The following is a 25,301-nucleotide window of genomic DNA, read 5'->3' on the forward strand; positions in this document are numbered from 1 at the left end:
AATTTTATTAGAATCATAAAGAGAAAGATAAATATCTCAAACGATCATATGCCTTGAGCATATACTGCCGGCACGATTTCAAATTAATTCGATCAATATAGATTTATTTAAATTTTAATTTCAGTTTAAAGATTTTTACGTAAATCGGTCAAAATACTGATACATTTAAGCAATTTTTAAATTTCATAAATACCCTCCCAGAGAGACCTTACCATATTTCTCTAACCATTGGTAATTTTACAAAACTTCAACGTTTTATTCTTAAAATTGAAAATATAGTAATTCTGTATAAAATGATCTTCTAATTTCATATATAAACAAGACATTTTTAATTTATATCATGATATTATAATAGCTCATTTTTAATTTCATTTGGGATTAATGGCTTTTGAGCTACAATATATCCTTCAATATTCAAAAATTAACTCAAGTGGATTTATCAAATTTTGTGTTTTACATAAATACTTAATGAAGGGTTTTATTGGCAACAATAACTTTAACATTAATGTTTGTCGATAGAATGTAGATTTTACTTCTGAGTTTTATTAACTGAACAGTACAAATGTATAAAAACATTATTGAAATAGTATGTTCATTATTTTAGATTTGAATTTTTAAATGAGGGGACAAATTTTACTTATGCATCAGCTTCGCATTTCACTCCTATTATAGGTACATTTTTTTTAAAAACTTTTTGGTATTGAAAATTGTACAGTTCTATGGGATTGCCACTTTAAGTGGTTGAAAATTTGCAATTTTTAACACCTTGATATAAAATTATTTCAATCAAATACTTGAAATTTTATTTCTTTAATTAAAACATAAATTCTGCCGTACAAACTGAATATGTACATAAGGAACATTGCCATTTAGGGTTATTCTTTTAAACTTAACAATGAAAAAGTTTACTTAAGCGACAATGTTACTTCTGCATCTTTTTAGTTTGTACGGCAGAATTGTATTCGTAAATCGAACCCTGAATTAAAAAGATGAATTAAAAATTCTCTTGTATAAATGCATATTCAAGAAATTGTGTATAATATAGACCAGGGTTCCCCCAAAAAATGAATGTCTGAAAATTAATTTTCCAGGTTGTCAATTTATAAAAAATCAAAATTTAAGGCCATGTGATGAGTAGGTCACGTGACCAGATTCCTACGTTACCGCCAATTTTTTTTATTTCCCAACTTATATTCACACGAAGCGCCACATCGAGTTGAAAATTTAGCAAATAAGAATGAAGGGTCTGTCCTAAAGTTGTATAATTATAAAAAAAGTTTTTTTTTGTGAATAATTTTTTTTGCTTCTTTTATAATTATTAAAGTTTAGGACCAGACCCACCTTTCTTAGTGCTTCTTATTTATTATCCCAAATTTTCATCTCGATGTGGCGCTTCGTGTGAAAATAAGTTGGGAAATAAGAAAGGTGGCGGTGAAGTAGGAATCTGGTCACGTGACCCATTCGTTACATGGCCTTAAGGCAAAATATTATTTTGACTCTAGAAAGTATATTGATGGTTGTGTTTAGGAGACATTTCAGACCATTAATTGTATTGGAATTATAAATTTTCGTACTCTGAGCCCGATAGCTGCCGACATCTTTAAAAAATCATATGATTTAGGGCTTATTCCTCAATAAATAACAAATAGTTTTTAGGGATGAACGAACATTTTTAGTCTTGAATTTATATTTTTAAAAATTGGTAAAACTAAGAAAATTAATTTTCAGACCTGCAATGGTCTAGCTAAGCACTCTTTTAAGAAGAAAAGAAAATTGTCACCCATTTTTTTGGGCACCCCAGAGTAGAACAATTTCAGTGGGCTCATTGCAAAGATAAATTTCGAATTCTAATAATCTCACAATAACAGTTTACATAACTGCAATATGTATGATTAATATCTTTTTCTAAATTCGGTCGCGACGGCTACCGAATGATAACGCTACTCTCTAATTATAAATATTATCATCAAAATCATTGAGGCTCAACAATAATTACCTGGCTTCATCTTGAGTCTATAAGACAAAAATACGGTCATTTCAGTTTAAAATTCGTTCCCATAGAAGCACGATGGAGCCCAGAACCCCCGTGATCCCATTCAATTTAGAATAAATCAAATATTCCGACACGTCTTAATTCAAATACAACATTTTCCGGAATTTCCACAGAAAGAAAAACATCAAGGTTGATGGAAAAATATATTAGAAGAAAATTGTATGCTGTGGGCCACACGTAGATTTCCCCTGCCACTTTTTTCGAATGGCAATAGAGTGCGCGATTCGTTCAGTTGCTTCTCGTCCTTTGCGGCGAGCGTTTCAATTTAAATTTAGTGTTTTTGCATTCGGCTATTATTTACTGATTAGTGCTTTTTAAATCATTTTATCAGTGATAATGCCGCTACGGACGAAGCTTCGTGTTTTGAGTCGAACCTCGTGTTTAATCATTGGGAGAGCCATAGACAAGTCGGGGAAAACTCGTTTTGATGCACATATTACTGGTAGAAATTTCTCCGTGAGCAGCACGCTCGATATGAGGTAAGTTACCCGGTGCGAATTACACGTCCCCCCATATAGGCATGCTTGGGTATGTTGAGTGTGTAAATGTGGCATTCACGAGATTGAGTGAATCGCATTCTATGCAGCGTTCATGAATAAGGGTTGTCGGCAACGTGTTTTTTGGAACATTGTGTCACAAAATAGTAATGGCTCCAACTCATATCATAAATTATTTTTCTCGGAAATTCTATATAATGTATGTCACTTAAAATCAGGCTGCTCAACAATCATTACCAATATTGCTAAAAAAATAACATAGAATTTGTTAATCCAAAATTGTAAGGCTGCTAGCTCCAAGATGTAAAAAATCAAAAATTATTTTGCTCTAAAACTGTAAAGTGTCAGGATTGGTTGCTGCAAGAATTCAGAGGGACTTCTTAATTTGTAATCTGTGAAAGCCTCCAACATTTGTCAATATATAATCTTATTTTTGCAAGAGAGCGATAAGAGCTTTCTTTGTTTGTCTGCGGTGAGAGATACGTGCCTGTGAGCAGTTGTATCCATTCCATATTACATGTCGGTTTTAAGGAGGGTACTTTGGGGAATCTATTGTCAATTGAAAATTGCCTTATGACGTAACAACTATCGTTGAATGATGCATTTATTTTTATTCCATTCAAGGCTTCTAATTTGGAGCAATTTTTCAGGAAAGTGATTAGTTCCGCCGTTATGTAAGAAATCAAATAAGGCGTATAAAATTTTTTTCAAGGAATTTTATTCGTTTCTTTTCCTTTAATGGTAAATGAACTGAGCATTAAATTACATCTAATTGAAAAGCATTAATTTTTAGATTTATATATCTAATTTTGTATAGTTTTTCTATTTTGAGGTGTATTTTATTATTAATTTAATTACTAGTTTATTAGCTGTTGGAAAACAAAATTTCAGGGTGGGCGATGAATCGGATTGAAATGTTTATTAAATCGCTGAGTCTAAATGTCCGGATAGTCTGTGCGTTTACTCAATTTCATTTTTAACAGTTAACAAGTCTATTCTAAATTTTCTGAAATTTTCATCTGTTAAAAACTCATATTTCATTTTTATTTCAATTTTTAACTAGGAAATTCAACGAAAAAGCGATTTTTTTATTAAGCAGAAGTATAACAAATTTTATATTCACACAATTTTACATAAGAATGTAATAAACATTTCAATTAATTCAAAAGTTGGTTGGAAAAAGTCGATTTTTTTGTAAACGGATTACCATTGAAAAAATAGAGACGCAATATTAACAAGTCAGTCTGTGCATAAAATTGTTTTAAAAAATGGTTGAAACATATTGTAAATCTCTCAAATCTCCTTGTTAATAATTAAAAACTAAAAGCGTTTGAAATAAAAAATTTTGAATAAAAAAGTTTTTTATGTTGATCAACTATAAATATAAAAAATAGTGTTTTTTTAAGTTGAAGGGTAGTTCAAGTATTAAAAATTAAAACATAATTGATTTTACAAGACAATTCTGAATTTTTTCAAAATTACTGAATCTACAGATTTCAACATTAAAACTGAACTGTTTCAACTCGGGCGCCTTAGTAATCATACAACTATAAAAGTCAGATTAAATCTTTATAAACTGTTATCAATTTTTAAATAACTTCAAATTAATGGATTCAAAATTAAACGCTTTAATTCAGTTTAAAATCCTATTCAAATATGTATTCTTTTTAGTCTAAAATATTCTAAATATTAATGATTAATATTATTCATTCTAAGTGTTTTTAATATATGAAATTTGTTAATACTTACGTCTTCATTTAAAATTATAAATTATAAATCAAATATTAAAAAATGTACCATTTGAAACTGAATTGTTTAAAATAGCCTAGATTCATTAAAATTGCAGAATATTATTTTAAACTTTGAACTTACTAGTTTAATTGTTCCATTTTTAATTTGTAAGTGAAAATGTTGAATTTCTTCTTATAAATGAAAATTGAATAATCAATTTAAAAACACTTGAAATAAAAGTAATTTATCTTCTGATTCAAAAAGTGTTGGATAGAAAAAATAATGTTATCTGAAATGGCAAAACGAGCGCATTATATCTGTCCGTGGAGCGGCAGTAAAATAGCACTTTATTGTACTCCGACGAGCGGCACCAAAACTCTAAAGTGACAGCATGGAGGAAGAAGTGAGTGAGAAGAATTCATTTTAAACCTAAGTTTAACTGCGAAGTGAATTTTGGACTTATAACGTAACCCCACACGCGTGCGTATGCGGTACAATCAAGCGCCGTTTTCCAGAAAATGAACTCTTATTCTGCCTATTTCAGATAAAGTATCGTATGCACCGCGGCGGTAAAGTTGTTTTATACTGCCTAGGTACATAATATCTACTATTTAAGTGTTCAATTTTGTAATGTATCTAACTCAGCAATTTTTTTCCTCTGATAAAATGGCCAACCTGAAATTTCTAAAAAGAAACAAATAAATTTCGCCTGAGAATTACCTTATTTGACGAAGTCACTCAATTTAAATTTTATATAATACTGTCTATTTATTTTTCATTCCGTAAATTGTAAACTATTTTTGACGGTAAAAGTATCGATTCAAATGCACTGATGGGACGTTGTAACACTTGAATATCAAGTAGATAAGAGTTTTTAAAAATGTTTTACATAACTACTACCAACACTTCTCATAAAATAACGTCGACATACTTATTCGGAGTTGCTACAGAACCTGAGAATTGACATTTTTTATAAGAAGTTGCTATAGGGCACACGGAAAATAATTGGTCATCGTTCACCGAATTTTTTTTTTTTTGTAAGGTCATCTAAAATATGAAGTTTTTCGAATTTTCCCAACTATTTTGCCAATTTGTCTTTTTTGGTATGAAAATTAAATAATTTTAAGCCTAAAAATGAGTCATTTCTAATTTTTCAACATTTGTAGTTTTAAATTAAAAACACTCCAGATTGGAAGTTTCACACTGGATCTATAAGCTAAAATATTTTAAGGCTACTCTATGTGTACAGTGTACACACAAGCTCAACATTATTCAAGCTTTAACTTTATTGATAGATTTAACAAAAAGGGCCCATTAATTATTGTTGTTTACTGTATCCCTTAAAAGCTTCTTTACGAAATGAGTATAATTGTTAAGAATCTTCTAAGAGATAAAATGAGATGTTGTTAATTAAAATTGAATGAAAATCACGAGCTTTCTCTAAAATAAAGAAAAAATAACAATTAAGAAAAAAGTGTCATCAAATAATCAATTCTGACCTCAAAGCTTTTTTATATAAATAAGCTAAGCTTCCTTTTCTGAAATATTTTTAAATGATCAATAGTGTTTTTTTGTGTGTGTATAAATTAGATTTAAGATTTAGCAAATTTTAAGAAGGACTATCTAGTATACAGAGTATATATATATTTATATAGAAAATCCGTAAGTTAATAGTGTAATTCTTATATTAAAAATCGGATAATTTTAAATTTAAGTAATTCAGTCTCAAATTGAAAGCCCTAATAATCGATCAATTTGAAGTTTGAATTTGAAAGCCTACAATACAACCATTTGGAAATAAATTAGAAATTTTTAAACATTAACCTTGGGTTTGGAAAAATATAAATTTTATTCTGAATCTTCAAATTGTATTGAATAGAAATTGGGAAAACGTGTCTGATATTCCCTTGGGAGTTTATATTACTTTCTTATTGCCTTAACGTTGCATTTAGATCCAGGTGTTAAAATTTAATATATCGATAGTATTTATTTCGAAACAAATCTACGATAGACCTGATTAATGTTTTCTTTTTCCCTATAAATTGGCCATTGAATAATAAGATATAAAGCAAATTTCATTTTGAGGTAAAACAGCAATTAAAATTGGTAAACTTGTCATGTAACACAGTTTTGTGAGGTGTAATATTTTTATTTTTGTGTTTGTAAATTTAAATCAACATGATCAAGTATCCAGACATTGTTTTTATCCTCAACCACACCTCAAATTTCTCACGATGTGAAACTCTCCGTTCGATTTCCTTGTCCATTTAACCGGTTTATTCTTTCACCAATTAATCGCTTTTGAATTCAAAACTTAAGAACAAGTAGTTAAGCTACGAGAATTCAGACCGTTATTACAAATTAATACAAATCAGATAACTGTAAATTTTATTTCGTGATAACAATTCAACAAAAATCTATATTAACATATTACTAAAGTCCATTCTCTTATCTTTCAGGTTCGTTCAGTTCGTTAGTAAAAATGGAGGACCGCAACACTTGGGGGTGCAACTCGAACAGGGTGGTGATATTATCGCAGTTTCCAAAATTGATTCAAGAATACCCAATTCTCTGAAAAAATTTCTTGAGGGGGGTGATTCTCTTCTTAAGAAATCCAAACGGTAATATATATTTTTCTGTCATTAAATATAAAATATACAAGACGAAGAAAATAATTCCAATTGTTACTTTTTATAAATGAATGAGTAAATTGTGATTTTTGCATCACTCAACTAATGATTTGATCATTATGATTTTTAATTGTATATATTAATTATGGAAGGATTTCATTTCGAAGTGGGTTCTTTCAAAAGGCTCATAAATTACTTTAAAACGCTTTGACATGGCGTGCATGATGAAAATAATGATTTTCTAAAATAGAATAAATTTTATTAATTTTCTCAGCTAGGAAAAACAAGCAACAAATGATCGTCTTCGTTTTTTTCTAATAATTATGTAAAAGCATTTGATTCGATATATAACCTTTATGAAAGAGAAAGTTTACCATCGTTAATTTTCACGTTTCGTCAGATACAATCAGTTATCTTTACGATGTAGTTCAGGTCTTGTTTCTTTCATTTCTTAATATACAGAGATAAATAGATGCAAAATTTTAATAATGAAAATTAGGTAATGAAAAACTTTTTTCGGTTGACAACAATAAGAATTTATTGAAATAATGCTTTTGTTATTTAGGAATGCCGATATAGCTCTTATGGAGGATGTCGTGAGGTTTGTTATTACTCTTAAATTGAAACGTTTGACAGTGATCCTTTACACTTGTTTGAAAAGTAATGTTAGTTGCACAAATTGTCATTTTATTGCCGATTTATGATAATAAAAATTAAACTCAATTTTTCAAACATTTAAAAATAGATGATATGAATGTAAGATAAAAATCGAAAACTAACTAACAAATGATTTGTCTAATTTTCTCATTTTGATTAATAAAAAAGGGAATTATCCCGCTTATTTCAAAAAGTTGTAATGGTACACATTTATTACGTTTTTTTCAGAGTAAAATATTAAAAAGGAAAAACTTGAGTTGAGACGATAATGTAAATAACATAATCTTGAATGTTTGTATAGAGTTACGTGCGAGCAAGCATGTTCTACATTTAAGGATTGTATAACCCACAGTAGGCAATAAAGAGAGTACAAATAAACAAATGATAAATATTATAGTTATGTGGTGATTAAACTTTAATTTATCAAACTCCTAACGATGAATTTCGCAAGGAAATAATATAATCCGATGATGTTTTTTGTGCGCATTCATAAGGTGCAGTTTGTCGTTTCAGATATATGTCAACTCTTCTATCTCGTTTCAATTTAAAAATACATATTTTGTGTCGAAAATATCTGATGCGTAGAGGGAAAATACGAAGTCTGAATCAGTTTGTAGCCTACTGATGTTATAGATGAAATAATTTTTTTAAGCGTCTTTTTTAAAATAAATTCTATAGATAAAACCAGATCGATACTTATTACTTTGTGTTTGAACTGTAACAAGTCAATAAAGGCATGTTTTCATATTCTTCGAAAACTCTGAAACGACTCAATTATTAAATTAAATTATTTCCATGTGGATTTTTTCAATTTTCATTTGTTAATTAAAACGAGAATTGTCAGGATGTTGATATGGTGGTAGCCAGATTATCGATCGACGATCGATAAATCTGCCTTCTTCTAATCCTTCAAATTCGTAATAGATTATGAAATTGTTTTTGAAACAAGTCTGCAAATACAGCTGGTAATCACAATTGCAGAATGAATGTTGCTCACATAATAGCAGTAAAAAGAGAGAGAGAGAGAGAGAGGAAAAATGAATAAGAGAGGTATAAAGACAATTAATAAGTAGACGAAATAAATAAGTACTTTCTTATCAAAAAGCTCTTTCTAACTATGTTCATTACAAGGCGTTTATGGTTTATCTGATTATTATTTGCTCCTTTTGTTCGATGGTTTCACAACAAGATTCCTGTTATAATAACAATCGATTTATCCTGCATGCAATTTTTCCAGATCCTTTTTTATTCACTAAAGTAATTTAATTAATATTGATTACTAATATGATTTTCAATTTTCTAGGATAGTAGCAGAGGCACGAAGTGTTATACCGGAAGCAGAAGTCAATTTTGTAGCTCCAATCTCACATATGGACAAATTGGCCTGCGTTGGTTTAAATTACAGTGGCCACTGTAAAGAACAAAATTTGGAGCCTCCGCCAAGTCCGGTGATTTTCAGCAAATTCGCTAGTAACATTATTGGACCAACTGATAACATACAACTTCCAGAGATATCCGATGTGAGTAATTTATTATTTATTTTGTACTTAATGTCGGAATGAAATATATTTTTATTATTTAGGGTAAAAAGTTTGTCGAATAAATTCTACATAGTTTGATTAAAACACAATAATCTTTGGGGGATTGTATTTAGCCTTTATAATAAATTTGTTTTAAAATGTTTATGTTGGTGTTGTCTCTAGGTTCAGGTAAATTGCAACCAATTAAATTGCTTCAAAGGTTTTGGAACACAATGGTGGCCCTCATCAGTAAATTTGAATATTATAAAAAACATTTCAGTGTTGAAATGTTGTCACAGGCTTATACTGCCCAACATGTCGAAGGCATTTTTGGTTAGAGATGGATTTTTATTTTTGTCATTTTTGCACGGGGCTGTCCCGGTATATATCATCAGTGACGGACGCATTTTTATAATGCAATCAAGTGATCTGATGAGAGCAGACTGCCCAGACATATTGGACAAAGCCTGGTTTTTACCCCATCATTGACGGACTGGGTTGCAGTCAAGTACACGATGGGGGGACCTACAAATTAAGGTGGGTTCCGAACCACCAGAACCTCGGTAAAGGTACATTGAAAAATTTCCAGAGGTACCGGCTCAGGGATCGAACCCCGGACCTCTGAGGCGAAGTCCGAGTGTCTAACCAACTGAGCCACTATTTTTTTATTATAATTCACAAAAAAACATTTCTGTAGCGAAATGTTGTCACAGGCTTATACTGCCCAATATGTCGAAGGCATTTTTGGTTAGAGTCGGATTTTTATTTGATCATTTTGCACGGGGCTCTCCCGGTATACATCATCAGTCACGGACGCATTTTTATAATGCAATCAAGTGATCTGATGAGAGTAGTCTGCCCAGACATATTGGACAAAGCCTGGTTCTTACCCCATCATCCACGGACTGGGTTGCAGTCAAGTACACGATGGGGGGACCTACAGCTTAAGGTGGGTTCCGAACCACCAGAACCTCGGTAAAGGTACATTGAACAATTTCTAGAGGTACCGGCTCAGGGATCGAACCCCGGACCTCTGAGGTGAAGTCCGAGTGTCTACCCAACTGAGCCACCGAGGCTCCTATTATTATTATTATTATTATTATTATTATTACTATTATTATTATACCATTAAGCCATATCCCTTTCGGGGTTATGTCACTCACTCGGTGGGTTAATTTTTAAAACTATTTGTCTCATTTACACATTCTAACCATTCTTTCCGCGGTCTGCCTCTGAGCGCACTGCCATTTACTTTATCATGATACACTTGTTTTGTAGTTTATCTTTCATTCTCTCAACGTGTCTGAACCATCATGACCGTTTTCTTTCCCATTTGTCAGCTAATGTTTCTTCTACACCACATTCTTTGAGAATTATCTCATTACTAACATTGTCCATCAGTATTTTGCCGCACATCATGCGCAAGAATTCCATGTTGATCGCGTTAATTTTACTCTTATTCTTTTCTTGGTAGGTCCAGGTCTCGTTACCGTGCAGCGCACAGTCTATATAAATATAGAATTATTTATGTATATCTTCGAAAATTATATAGTTTCTTGTAGGAACGCAATTTACAATTGAAAGTGTTATCCTTTGATTAATTTCGCAGTTGTGAAATTACATAAAAATCTTATAATTTAATTTTAATTGAAAAAAATGGTAATGAATAATTGTTTTCATTCTTTTAATGGTTTTTTATAACAATAGATATTAGGTAATACATAACTTCAGTTTATTACCCCCCCCCCCACCGCATAAAAAATCCTGGCCCAATTATCAATATGATGTGAGAAGTGTATTTTTCGAGTAAAAATCATGTCTAAAATAATTAGGCAAGTCTTCGGAAGGTGAAAAATGCATTTATAACATCAAACCCACCCGACTTCTCTGAATTTAGGGATTGTATCGCACGCATGGGAAATTGAATTTGGAATCGAATTTGAATCGTTCATTTACCTCAGAATTAATAGTAATTGTAACGAAATACTCATCTTTGCAAAATTGGTTTTAATAACACTGCTTGATTTGATCAAACTTGTACGATTACAATTTTTTACTGACATTTTTTTTATTTTAGAATATAAATTAATTTTATTTTAAGCTGTAAAAAATTACTAATTCTTTAACTCTAATTCATTTATAAAAACCTGTGTTCATTTTAAAATCTTTTTCAATATTCTTTTAAAACTATTACAAAAATTAAAAAATGATTTTAAATTTTCGCAGGAAACTTTAGAAAATTTTTGTATTACCTTCAAGGGCATGTGTTACGAAAAATTATTCATGACAAATAAATCATTTTTACATTCTCATCAGAGAAGGCATTAGATTTGTGTAAAATTTGACCCCCGTAGTTTTTACAAAAGGTCCACGTATTGAGACCCCCTGAATCCGAAAAACAGGTTTTTACTCAAAGTGACCCCATTTTAAAAATTTTTTAGTACAAATTTTTTCATGATTTAAAAATTCTCTGTACAGTTGTTCATAGTACTAGAAAAGAAAAATGTTACTCTTCGATAGCCCTACAAAATTATCATTTCAACTTCTTGAATTTTTTCGAAAAATTGAAAATTTTAATTTTGACCGCACAAAAACTAATCAAAAACCAAAAATTGCATTTTGCGGTCAAACTATGCAAGATAGGAAAAAAATGAAAATACAAACATTGTGCGACCAAAATAATACTACAAATTTGTTATTAATTACTTTTTTATAGGACACGTCATTTTTTTCCATAAAAAAAATTTTAGGCACACGACACAAGATAAGCAAAAATAAATAGATAACATTTTTCCATCGTGCGTCTGTATGTTTTTATGCCTGTCTGCCTGTCAGCACGATAACTTTTGAAAAAAATCATTCTATTAGATTGGCCTCTGGTACCTAAACTGAAGGTCAAGCTGATTAGCCATCCATTTTGGATAAACATTCAAAAAGTGAGCGCATTTTGAATATTTTTGAGACCTCTTTTCTCAAAATTCAAGAGTTCTCTGTACGGTTATTTATAGTATTTAAGAAGTAGAACAATTTATCCTAATTACTTTTTTCATAAAATTAAAAATTATTAGAGTTATGGCATTTACAAAATTCCAAAAAACACACGCAAATGAACAATGTAAGCCGAATAACGGACAATATGAAAAAATGGCAAGAGACGAAATAAGATCACCTGTAAATTAGACAAGAACGATAAAAAAATTTTTTTTAAGTAATTTTAAATGAGCAGTCTACACGAATAATGATTTTGGCAGTTTTCTAAGATTATCTCGGTTTGTTGTTGTTTCAGATACTGTTTTCTTAAATAATACGGCAGTGATGTTCAAGATCTCAAGTGAACATTTTGGTCGACCTATCGTTGTTTCCGAACAAAATGCAAAAATTAAGAAAAGAACAATTACTTAATATTTAAAAATATCAGACTGTTCATTTAAAATTAGTAATTATAAATTAAACATTCAAAACTAAACTTTTAACGTTACAATTTTATTGTTATATTTGAATTTAATATAATTTTTAAGTCAAATTGTTGAATTTTGATGTTATAAATAACACTTGAACGCCCATTATTCTCAGAAAAAATTCGAGTAAGTTGAAGAGATACTTAGAAGATTTGGAAAAATTCAAAATTAATTAATTAATTTAAAATTTAAAATGATTTTAAATAATTTAAACGAAGTGTCTATGTGTACTGAAAGAATCCGGCTATTTTTCCCAAAATTTCGATGCAAATAGCCCATGGCCTGATTTAAAACAAAATGTAGATTTTGGTAGATTCCAAACAAGAAATTTAGAGGCTTTTTAAGAATTTTAACAGGCTTTTAAGCTACGATAATTGAAAATAATTGTTTTATTTTGATAAATTATTTTAAATTCAAAAAATTTTTAAAGGTATTTAGAAGTTATAAAAAACTGTTAATAATATTTTTTAATTTGAAAAAAATTGAAACAACATGTAGATTTTCCAAGATCTTGAAATAAAATTTCGAAGCATTTTAATGATTTTTAAACTATTTAAAATATAAATCATTTAACTCCTAATTTGAACAGGGAATTTCCAATCTTTTACAAATTTATAGTTTGACCCGAAATTTATCCAGCATAATAATCATTTTATCCTGGAATCCGGGACTTTTCAAATTTTAACAAATTCCGAGCTAATACTGGAAATTTTCGAAAAGGAACAAAATTCTGAATTGGAACAGGAAACTTTTTGAATGAATTTTAATTCTAAGTTAAAACGGGATATTTTGGAGAAAAAAATTAAATCATGAATTGGAACAGGGAATTTTACAAAAAATTCTAATTCTTGGTTGAAACGGCAAATTTTCGAAAAGTATTAAAATTCCGGATTTTTACCAGGAATTCTCAATTTTTAACCAGTTCTAAGTTGGAACTGGAATTTATCTTCAAGAGTTTTAAGAGTTATTAAGAGTTTCACTTTGAGTGCTTTCATTCGCATTTTAGTTTTTATTATTTCGAATCGAACAATTTTTAGATGTAGGGTACGATTTTTAAAATTTCATTGATCGTGAAAAATTTTTACGAACCGAAAAATAAACGGGAATTTTTTTCTTTTACTGAAACGGCCACCCTGATTTCTATAAGGGAAACTTGAAATTAATGTAAAGAATAGAGCTCCCAAGTATGTTGGCAGCGCCATCAGACGGCGAGAAATTTGAACGACGAGGTGAGTTATTGTGCCGCGTAGTGCAGTTAGCATGGATAAAAGTTTAAATATTGTAGGGGTTTCAGCCCAAAAAACGGGATCAAGAAGAATTTGTAGTGTAGTAGGTTGCTCAAATACGGAGCAAAAAATCCGGAACTACAATTTTATTCTTTTCCGGGACACTGGTGGCAGAAAGAGCGAAAAAAAGTGTGGATAGCAGCTGTCCGCAGGAAGCAGTGAGTACATATAATTTCCTGAAAATAAACAGTTTTTAAAACAGTAATATACGTGATTTATAAAAAATGAATGAAAAAAAGAGATTTTGTTTAAAAAAATCTTTGTAAAACTGAAAAATATGTTTAATTCAAAGTAAACAGAAAATTGTATTTGCAGGTTATGTATCTAAAAAAGAGTTAGAACGTAGAATTATTTAAACTTTTAAAGCGTTTATCTTAAGCAATATTATTTCAATATTATTGAATAAACAAAGTTTTTATTTCTGTACGTTATTTTATTTAATATTATAGAAAAAATGGACAGCCCTGGATTCCAAATAAAAATTCCAGGATTTGTAGCGCTCACTTTGTTGGTGGAGAAAAATCTGAAGATCTTAGAAAAGAGGCCTACAACCCAACGGTATTTCCTGAAATTTATAAAAGAAAAACTTCTCTAAACTCTTCAGCAATAAAAGGTAGGTTGCAAGCTCTAAATGAGAAAATAAATTTTAAAGAATTGCAAGATGATGTCAGTAAGTATAAGAGTTTATATACAGTATTTAATTGCATCCACACCAATTATGCAATAATATGTATCACAATTTATACAAATGTTAAAAAAAAAGAAATTACATTATCGTAATAATTATTTATTTTTAAAACTTATGTAATAATTTGTCGCGCGTGCAATATAAAAGTATACTTTTTAAATATAAATCAGTGAAAAATTCACTGGTTGAATTAGTAGTTAGACATTTCACTAATCAGTTTAGTAACACCAGAGTAAATCATGTAAAGCATAACCTCTAATTTTCAAGTTAAGCGTTGTTGATACTCTTACTTCAGTAGCAAGAAGAATTCCTTAATGAAATCAATTTTCTAATTTTCGGTCTGTGAGTCTGCTGAATTATCTGTGGGATCAATATAATTTAACTCGTGTTGGAAGTACTTACTTAACGGGTTTGTACATGGCAGTCCAATATTGAAATTAAAGTAATATGTGAGGTTGTTTATCTATTAAAAGCATCGGAACTTTTCACCATCTTTAATATTTGATCATATTTATGGGTTTTAAGTTTTTACTATGATTCTTTGATTGAATGTACTAAAATACTATTTTATTATGATTACTAAGTTGGCATGGTGCAGTGCTAGCAACTCTCAAAAGTGGTTATTTCACTGAATCAATAAGTAGCCTTTCACTGATTGTCAGTGACCCATTTCTAGCTATTGGAATCAGTGAAATTTAACTGATTCAGATTTAGAGAGTAGGAAGGGCAATGAAATAAAACCGAAATATTTTTATTTTTTTAGATCCAGATATTCTAATTATTGTTGAGGAGCCGATGCCTCTTGCTGTGTCGATCGGCGTCGAAATCGGCATTCAAACCGATGATTGTGAAGCTTTTGAATGCGAAAACATGCCAGCAGTTTTATTTTGCAGCCTTAAAGAATCAGCACAATAGGCTGCGACACAAACCTGCATTCCTATAAACAATCCGAAGAATAAGGTGGTTCCAAAAATTGTTTTATTATCATCTGCCAGAAAGAAGATAAAGGGACTTACGGGATTTCCAGACGTTACTAGAAATGAAGTAATGGAGCAGCTTGGTTGGATTACTTTACCTTTCTTTGCAGTTCTACTTCAGTTCATTTTGCCAGGGAAAGACGGTCAACCGATGTTTTTAAAGAAAATTTCTCGCGAAAATCGTTTGCTTATTTTTTTAATGAAAATGAAATTAGGCTTAAATTTCTCAGCAATCGAGTGTATCTTTGGAGTTTCGAGTCAGACGGCCTCTACATGTTTTTACCAAGTTTTAGAAACTTTATTGATAAAAACAAAAACTTGGATTTTTTTGCCATGGAAAGAGGCTATTAAAGGAAGCATGTCCGATGCTTTTAGAGATTATCCTAATTGTCGAGCAATTATAGATTGTAGCGAGTTGCGATGTGAGTCTCCCGGAAGTGTAGAAAATCGGATATTAATGTACTCTTCTTACAAAGGCAGTTTCACAGTCAAGTTTCTGATTGCCATAAGTCCATGTGGACTTACCACATTCGTGTCCAAATTTTATGGTGGAAAATGGACTGACGGTTATATTACCAATGATAGTGGATTTCTGGAATTGCTTGATCCTGTAGATGAAGTCTTGGCCGACAAAGGATTTCCACAAGTCAAATCGGAACTCTTACATCGGAAGTGCACATTGGCAATACCACCATTTGGTTTCAATCCACAATTCACGCGTAAAGAAATGTTGGAAGGTTATTCCATCGCGTCAGTAAGGATTCACGTGGAGCGAGCAATTCAAAGTGTCAAGATTTTCAAAATTTTTGAACGCGTTTCCCATGATATGTTTTCGCATGTGAATAAGATGTTCGAATGGCTTTCATTCTCACCAACAATAAGAAACCTCTAATTAGGCAATAAATTTAACTATTCTATCAACGATTATAATTCAATTCGTAAATGGGAAATCAATTCAACTTGTAAATAAAAAAACAATTTAATGAATACCTGATTCACTGTTGAATATCACATATCAGCGCAACGTTTTTTAATGTAGATTCTATACTCATATTTTAACCCGTAACATTATATTAATTATTATCACAGTATTTGAGGATATAAATAGATTAACATTCAGTATGAAAAGATTAACATACATTAAAATATATGTAGATAAAATCAAGTGAAACACTTAAATATTTTAAAGAATTTTGGTGAGAGTTCAGTCCTATTCCAGAGAAGGAAAGAAATATTCAAAATAAAATTTTTCTATTTTTGGTACATCACTTTAAAAATCTTCATCTCTCGGTACTTTTAATGAAACAGAATCCACTTCCGCATAGACAAAAAAAGAACACATTGAGATACCTATTATGTACATGGATACCTGAATCTGGGTACAGTACACGTTACGATTGTTGCGTTCTCGCATGTAGCTGGACATTTTATCTCTAATAATTCGCAGTATTGATCAATGAAAATAATCCCATCAGGACTGCAGGCTAGAACAGGTTGATTCAAGGACACAATTAAACCAGTTTCAAAAACTTTCAATTCAGTCAATTGTTCAAAGAAAATTTTAGCACGCTTTTCCATTTTCAGTCCATATAGCATCTCCTTAGTCAAATAGCTTTTATGTTGCTGCTTAAGAAATTGCTCTACTAAACTTTTTAAAGATGCGGTACTTTCATACGTTCTCGTTTTTATCCGTTGGGCTCTCGAAGAGCATGTAATACGAATAAAGCGTTCTCGAAACCACAGAGCACATTCAGATTGAGCTCTTGATAAGAAACAAATGTCAAACCATTTTTTCTCATCAAGTGCAATTAATGATCAGCGAGTGTCATGATGCTCTTTTTGAAATTTATACTTTGATCGTAGCTTTATATTAAGATTTTGGTAAGTTAACTATAATGATTAGGAAAAAAGTGATTGTTTTGCAAATTTAATAACAATCTAATTGCATCTTCAATCTTGTCTTCTTCTTCTGCAATCATTGCCTGTCTCTCTGTTCTCTCCTCTATGCATTTCATTTCATTTTCGACCTCTAATCATATTTGATTCTTGTGCTAGATGTTTACCAGTCAAATTTTCGACTTCAGCAATGGTATATGGTTTACAAAGACCTGAAATTATGTTTTTCGGAGGATATAAAACGTCTAGAGTAAGCCCTTACTGTGCTTCGTTAACTGTGCCTCTGTAGGCTTGTTCCAAATCATTGGCTGATCTGTTTTAGAAACTGTATTTTCTGAATTCACGAAGATGGCAGCATGCTTAAAATAGCCCTTTCCACCTTTGCAGTCGCAATTTGTATCTAAAACAGATCGGCCGGCGTTTAACTGAAAAAAATTTATGTCATATTATTGCAAAGTCGGAACAAAATTTGTTTGAAAACTTTTGGAATTTCAGTTGAAAATTATTTTCAAAACAGAACAGAAAACCGGTTATATTTTCACTGCGATTGGTTATCGAAAAATCAAGAAACATGCATATTAGTAATTTAGGAATTTAGGAATTTAGGAATTTTTGAAAAATTCAAAAAAATTGGGAGATATTAAAAATTGAAATTTTTTGTCTTTTTACTCTTATAACATGACGTACTAGTATGCAAGAAACTTCAGAGTCCATTCAATCGGGCGCTCTTCGCACTGGGATCGTCATGCCACGATCATAGGGCAAAATAAATTCCCGGTCATTTTTCGGTTTATTCCCGGTTCGCAAACATTTTTCACGGTCAATGAAATTTAAAAAATGGAACGCTAAAGCTAAAAAAATTTCCACTTGTGGCAATAAAAACTGAGCTGCAAATGAAAGCTCTCAAAGTACAACTGTTCAATTTTGAACTACTAAAATTGAAAATTAAAAGTTTTCAACTAAAGAATTTCGTATTCAAATGTTCAATAATTTACGCGTATAAAATTAAGTTTTATTTTAAAATCTTGAGAAATCTAGAAGTTCTTTTAAATTTGTTTTGAATTTAAAATTATTGTGGAAATGAATTGAATTTTTTTCTACAATTTTCAGAAAATCCTGCAAATTTGAGAAAATTTCTTAACAATTCGGCTGTATAAATAACAATGGAACATTTATTATTTGTAGGCGAAATTTGAGTAATTTTGAGAGGTATGTACAAGTTTTAAAAAGATTCAAACTTAGTGTAAAACTTGAAATGATAGTCTGATATAAAACAAAATGTAGATTTTCGCTGATTTTAAACAAAAAAATTAGATTCTTTTCTAGAATTGTGAAAGGTTTCAAAAGAAGAAAAACACTTTCTTAAGATTCCTAGGAAAATTAAAAATAACTTTTCATTTTGAAAATTTATTTTAAGAGAATATTTAAAAAGTTTTTCAAAGATTTAATCAAAATTTTCAAAAACATTCTAGAAGATTTTAGGAAAACTTCCTAAAATTTGCATGATAATTTTTAATCTTTTTAAAACTCCTTAATATCTCTTAAAATTACTCAAATTTGTTCTACAAATATTTTGTTTTGTAAATTATACATCAAAATTGAAAAATTTCACTTACAAATTAAGTATTTTTCAAATACAACAATTAAAATTGTAACGTTCCAAATTTAAAGGCTCTTCGAAATTTTAACGATTCCAGGTTTTCTATGTCAAAGAATTCAGTTAAAGATTCTTTACTTTTAAATATTTGGTTTCAAATTACTTGTCTTAAATAAAAATTCAAATATTGCTAAATATTCAATAATTCATCTTTTTTTTTTTTTTAATTAAAAATTTCAAATTGAATGGGTTAAAAATGGAATATTTTAAACTGAAAGAATATTTTTAATTTAATGAAATTCTTTAATTAAGAATATATTATTATGAAGTTACTTTTAAGTTGAAAATAGTTTATAAACTGTCAGTCACACCTTCACATTTATTTAAGGGCATGTGATACTTAGAAAATGGTCGATTTTACCAGTTTTAGGTTCCCCCACCTTTTTTTCTAGAATAATAAATATTTTGTCCTGAAAATTTGGGAAATGATAGCGAACATGTTGACGGACGTCCCCACACACTTTTTTTGTAGGTTAATTAAAAAAAGTTTTAATTTAGCAAAATTTGATTAATTTGCATAGCGCTTAGAAGATAGCATTGATTTTTTCAGTGTTAGATTCACCCGGCTTTTTTCCTAGGATAAGAAATATTTTGCCTTCAAAATCTGGGAAATGATAGCGACCATGCTAACGGTCGTCTCCACACACACTTTTATTTGTGTTTTTTTATCAAAAAAATTTTGATATTGCTAACAACGTGCGTGTATATTTCGAGGCTATGTGTGTTACAATTCACCCGAGCGTTACTTCCAAACTAGACAATATTTTGGCCGAAAACTTTGGACTTACAAATAAACATAGTAACTAATCTCTCGGAACTGACCTTGTTTGCAGGCAATCAAAAAATTTTATTTCATTAATAATTTTCAGATTATGGGAAAGGCAGAGATGAAAGACGACGTAACCTCAAAATAATGTTTATGCATAAAATTTGTATTCAGCACAATAAATTTTTTTGTTATTATCCCTCAAAAAAGAGGCCGGGGATGTCCGTTATGATATTTTATAGCATCTTCGAATTCAGTTTTTTAAATTTCCATTTTTGTGGAAAAAAGCCGGGGAAACTGTAAGTATCACATGCCCTTAATGACAGAATTTTAAATTGTAACCATTTAAGTTTTAATGTTAAGACCTGAAAATTCTTAATTTTGAACTGGTTTAAAATCGTTTTGTTAAATCGTTTTTGTTCACTTTTTATTATATTACTTAAAGTACAGATAAATTAAAAAAAAAAATATTTATTAAATAAAAATGTTTTTCATGCCAAATTTTCAATATCAAAGGCTTTTCTTTTTTATTTGCTCGAGTCTTTGAGAAAGCATTTAAAAATTGTTTAAATTAAAAAAGTAAGCATAAAAATAAAAATTTTAAATGGAAAATTTTTTAAGTAAAAAAATTTTGAATTACGCATTGTAACCTAAATAATATATTAGCATAATGAAAAAACATAGCAATTCAACTAATTATTTAAAAACTATTGAAATTGAACGTGGGCAGATTTTTCTACTACAAATTTGTGAAATTCCCGGTCTCAAAAAATTCTAGGTCATTTTCCGGTCCAGCGGCCACCCTGAAAAACAAAACAAAAAATTTTAAACAAATCTAAATATTTTCATGCTTAGAAAGATTGTCAACTTCCAATCCCACGTAGTGGCGAAATTTGTATTAATTGCTGCCTCTAAAATGATGCAATTTTTAGGTTAAGTATAACAATGAATAAGTGATTTTTCTTACCTCGATCGTAACATTATAAAAATTAGTTCTATTTTTCATGCTTTCTGCTTCTGGAGTTTCTCGAAAAACAACCCCAAAAATTCTACGAAAACTTCTATCGATTTGCTCGACCACATTGCTCACATGACAACTTTTTAATAAACCTATACCTTTAGCAATGTTTTCTTTCCGAAAAATACTAAGCTTTACTTCTTGAAAACCACTCTGAATTATAATAATCTTTTTTATTATATATTTTATGAATTCTTGCATTTCAATTTTCGCGTGTTTACATTCAGCTATATGTGGGCTTTCAACTTAACTCACCTCCCCGTTTGAAAAAAAAACCATCAGGCGGCGCCACGTGCGGTCCACCAGAGATACTTGGGAGCTCTATAAAAAATGAACAAACAGTTTTATAACAGATTTTGAATTGCTGGTCTTTAAATTTTGTTGATTAGGCAATATGAAAAATTCTTCAGAGAAAATGACAGGAATGTTGAAAATGACGTTTTACGACCACCCTGCGGAATGGAATCCTAATAGCTTAAATATTTTTCATGATTTCAGAAAGTCGACTGGGAGGCTGAACTCGCTATAGTAATAGGAAAAAGATGCAAGGCTTTAAACAATCATGATGCAGAAGACTGTATCTTCGGCTACACGATAGCCCAGGATTTATCTGCACGTGACTGGCAGAAAGGAAAACGTAACGGTGGTCAATTCACCCTAGGAAAAGCTATGGACACATTCTGTCCACTAGGACCTGCAGTAGTCACAAAAGAGTCTATTTGCGATATCAATAATCTTACAGTCAAGACTTGGGTGAATGGAAAAATTAAGCAGGATGGCAATACCAGTGAATTAATCTTCAAGCCTCACGATATCGTTACTTATTTGTCTCAGTAAGCGCCGTATTTTCAAAATAATTATTGTTGGTAATACCTTTAGAGAAACTTTCTAAAGCCTTTATTTAAGAGAAACTTGGAAGCTGCAGTATGTCCAGAAGCTTCTTTTAAAATCTATAAAGAGGGTTGTCATTGACCGGGAAAGTCGGACATTAGGCTAGAATTTTAAGCACCGAGATAAAGCTGGGAATTTTGTTTGAAACCTGGTAATTCTTCAGATTTGTTTTTACATTTGCAAACGACCCCTCAAGATTTAAAAACTAGCCGCCGGGTCATTTTTAAATTTGGATCTTGGAAAACCCGCTTTTGGTGAAAAAGGAAATATATAAACTTGGCGAGTGCTTTAGGAACCCCAAAATAATCATTTTTATCCAGACTAGAAAAACGCACATATTTCCTAAACTAGAACCGGCCATAACGGCCCTTTTCATCCAGACTCCCACATATAAATGATTAGTTTTGTAAATAAACTGAGAAACTACTTTTCGATAAAAAGTTACTGGAATCTGTAGAGTTTCTTAAGCTGACGTGTTATATATATTTTGTCTTCAAACATAAAATTTACCCACTTCCGATCATTTTGAAGACATATAACTATAATTTTGCTGAATGTATCTTCACTGATGTTTATTAAATCTGAGACTTGATACTCTTTTCCCTATTCCCCTCTTTTCCCCCTTTTTCAAAGAATTCCTCTTTGTTCTCATGTTTTCAAGAAAATTCCACTTTTTCTCGGTTATTTTTCGCGCAAATGAGAACTGAATTAATGGAACCCAATAAGAATATCCCACTTTTTTTTACTGTTCAACTGTTTTGTTGAGCATTCGTTATTATGAATAGAAAATTAGTCCTTGCGGACTACTGAGTAGAAATATTCTAAGTCAGAGTAGGATTCTTAACGTTGAAAGGAACATTAAATGTAAGTATTGGAAAATAATTGACTCATTAGTGTTAAATCACGTTATAAAATTTTTTGAAGGAAATGCATTTATCAATTGAAAATGTGCGTTAATGGTAAATAATATTGTTTAGCGTGGCGCTAATCAATATTATTCATCATTAACCCAAAGAGCCAGCACACAAAAGTTGAAAGGGTTTCAGACTACAGACCAGTACTTGAAACAAATTCAAATTCCATGTGTAGAATACGAAAAAATCGACATAAATTGTTTATTAAATACTAAGATAAATTAGCAACACGTAACAAATAGCGCGATTTTGATAATATTATTTTTAATTGTATTCATTTTTAAACATCTCGTATAATTTTCTTAAATAGTCTACGAAAGAATAACTTGTTAATCAAACAATGCAGAAATATTCAAACGCACATTGTAAATAAAAAAATACATTTTTCTCAAAAAATTGTATGACGTGACTTAATACTAATCAGTAGATTATTTTCCAAAACTTAGTTTTAATTTTTCTTTTAACTTAGTTGAAAGTTTATTCTTTTTATTTGAAAAATCTACTGATAAATTTTTTGTTCAGAATTCATCTCCTTCGGTTAAAGATTCTACTATTTGGTTGAAAATGTAATTATTTTGTTGAAGATTCAACTATTCTATTAAAAAGTAATCTTTTCTTTTATTGAAATTCAAACTGTTTTGCGGAACAGTCGTCTTTTTGTATAAAAATCCGTAGTTTTGCATTGGAGATTCTTCTTTTATTGTTGAAAGATAATTCTTTTTAATAGAAAGTCAATCATATTTCTGGTTCAGAATTCATTTCTTTTTGTTTTAAAATAAGATTTAGCTGAAAATTTAATTATTTTGTTGAAAATTCGACTATTTTCATATAAGGTCATTTTTTTGGTTGAAAATACAACTTTGTTGCTTAACATTCGTATTTTTTGGGGGGATAAAAAGGTCCATCCTATTGAATTTTAATTTCATCGCCTTTGATTGTAAATTCATATTTTATAATTGAAAGTTAATTATTTTTATAACCCATAATTCATCTATTCTTGTTAAAAATTCTACTATTTGGTTCAAAATCTAATCATATTGTTAAAAATTAACTATAAGATATTATATTTTGGGTTCAGAGTTAATCTCTTGGCTAAAATTTCTACTACTTGTATAAAATTGTATTTTGTTCAAATTCAAATATTTTCTTAGAAATTCATTGTTTTTGGTAAAAAATTCGACGTTTATTGAACATTCGTCTTTTTGGATGGAAAGTTTATCCTTTTCTATTGAAAAGTCATCTTTTTTGTTGGAGAATTTATCTTACTTGGCTAAAAATATAATTTGCTTCTAAAATATTTGTCCTTTTGAATTTATAATTCAACTATTTGGTGTAAAATGTCACTGATTTTAGCTGAAGTTTAATCCTAATTGTTTGATAATTCGATCATTTAGATGAACATTCATCTTCGCAGATTGAATATTTAACATTTGGTTAAAAAATACACGTTTTTTTATGCAAATCCTCTTTTGTTTGAAAGTTCAAGCATCTGGTTGAGAATTCATCTTTCTGGGTTGGACATTCACTTTTTTTTTTTTGAAAATTCCGCTATTTAGTCGAAAATGCAATATATTTCTACTTGAAATATTAGGAATGTAGTACCTGCATTAATGTTATTTCAAAGAATTTATTCCCCTATTTTCTTGGAAAAATCCCCTTATTAGCCCTTTTTTGAGGATTTTTGGGACTGTGAAGTCTGAATACACTTTTACTATAAAATAAGCATTGTTATATATGTTTTAACTTGAAGTTGAAGGGAAATGGCCCGGAAAATTGTTTTTAAATTTAAGTGGCCACCCTGTATAAATAATGTAGTAATTTAGAAAGTATTGTGAACTTAAAATTGTGGATAGGATGTCATTTTAATAATTTTTTTTTTCAGGTTTATGACACTCTTGCCAGGAGACGTTATCCTAACAGGCACACCTGCCGGTGTTGGTTTCGCTCGTAAGCCACCAGAATTCTTAAAGGTTAGTATAATTCTTCGATGGACAATTTCTAAATGAATATGTAATTTTTATGCAACAAAAAACTAGAAATAAAAACTTACATTTTTAAATAAACTATTATTGTTAATAAATATTTTTTGTAATCAGTAAAGAATCTATTTTTAAGGTCCTTTTTGGTATTCATATTTAACTAATTTACCACATTTCTGTTTCTTTGACATTCCAGAAAGGAGATATCCTTGAAACGGAAATTGAAAGTCTAGGAAGACTAAAAAACAAGTGCGTCTGATAAAAGGTTCCTCAATGAAATCTTGTGCACAAGCTTTTTACAAGCGCCTAATTCATCCAAAAAAGACACTGACTACAAGCAAAGCCTGAGATGTCTTAGGATTTTTTTTAATTAAAAGAAAATAATTTTCTGCGTAGTTTGTATAAACCTATTCCCAGAATATAATGGCCGAGTCTAAACGTACGGACCTGCCAAGGGTAGGTGGTCCGGACGTATAGACACTATTAAAAATATGTAATATGCCGACGAAGAAATCAATCTTTTTTAAGGTGGAATCCTTATTACACTTATAATTAAGATTTATAAAGACGGTACATTAATGCCAAAGCAATGCGTCTCGTTACAAAAATCTAAAATCAAGAGTCACTTTTTATATCTGATATTCAATTTATGTACCTAAAAATAAAAAAAGTCTGAATTCATT

The 25,301-nt window shown here is 30.1% G+C and overlaps 2 protein-coding genes across 3 annotated transcripts; both read left to right on the plus strand.

Moving 5' to 3' along the window:
- The first annotated feature begins 2,280 nt into the window (after positions 1-2,280).
- LOC117167612 (fumarylacetoacetate hydrolase domain-containing protein 2-like) lies at positions 2,281-25,301 on the plus strand. 2 transcript variants are annotated; one of them, XM_033352674.1, is made up of 7 exons: positions 2,281-2,532; positions 6,741-6,902; positions 7,477-7,512; positions 8,872-9,088; positions 21,333-21,667; positions 24,522-24,609; positions 24,815-25,301. In XM_033352674.1, exons 1-7 carry the CDS (start codon positions 2,390-2,392, stop codon positions 24,875-24,877), a joined length of 1,044 nt encoding a protein of 347 aa, XP_033208565.1. In that variant the 5' UTR covers positions 2,281-2,389; the 3' UTR covers positions 24,878-25,301. The 2 variants fall into 2 exon arrangements, with proteins under 2 accessions (XP_033208565.1, XP_033208566.1); XM_033352675.1 differs by lacking the exon at positions 7,477-7,512.
- Positions 13,799-17,339, plus strand: LOC117167613. Its single transcript, XM_033352676.1, has 3 exons — positions 13,799-13,990; positions 14,282-14,445; positions 15,284-17,339. Exon 3 carries the CDS (start codon positions 15,568-15,570, stop codon positions 16,387-16,389), a length of 822 nt encoding a protein of 273 aa, XP_033208567.1. The 5' UTR covers positions 13,799-13,990; positions 14,282-14,445; positions 15,284-15,567; the 3' UTR covers positions 16,390-17,339.

Source organism: Belonocnema kinseyi, chromosome 2 (assembly GCF_010883055.1).
Source record: "Belonocnema kinseyi isolate 2016_QV_RU_SX_M_011 chromosome 2, B_treatae_v1, whole genome shotgun sequence".
Classification (NCBI taxonomy): Eukaryota; Metazoa; Arthropoda; class Insecta; order Hymenoptera; family Cynipidae; genus Belonocnema; species Belonocnema kinseyi.

Bases quoted from the DNA above. Each gene is read 5' to 3' on its own strand.
- LOC117167613 (XM_033352676.1), top strand. From the start codon at position 15,568: ATGGAGCAGCTTGGTTGGATTACTTTACCTTTCTTTGCAGTTCTACTT.
- LOC117167612 (XM_033352674.1), top strand. From the start codon at position 2,390: ATGCCGCTACGGACGAAGCTTCGTGTTTTGAGTCGAACCTCGTGTTTA. The intron at 9,089-21,332 runs GTGAGTAATTTA...TCATGATTTCAG, and splicing joins AACTTCCAGAGATATCCGAT to AAAGTCGACTGGGAGGCTGA. The intron at 24,610-24,814 runs GTTAGTATAATT...TTGACATTCCAG, and splicing joins AGCCACCAGAATTCTTAAAG to AAAGGAGATATCCTTGAAAC.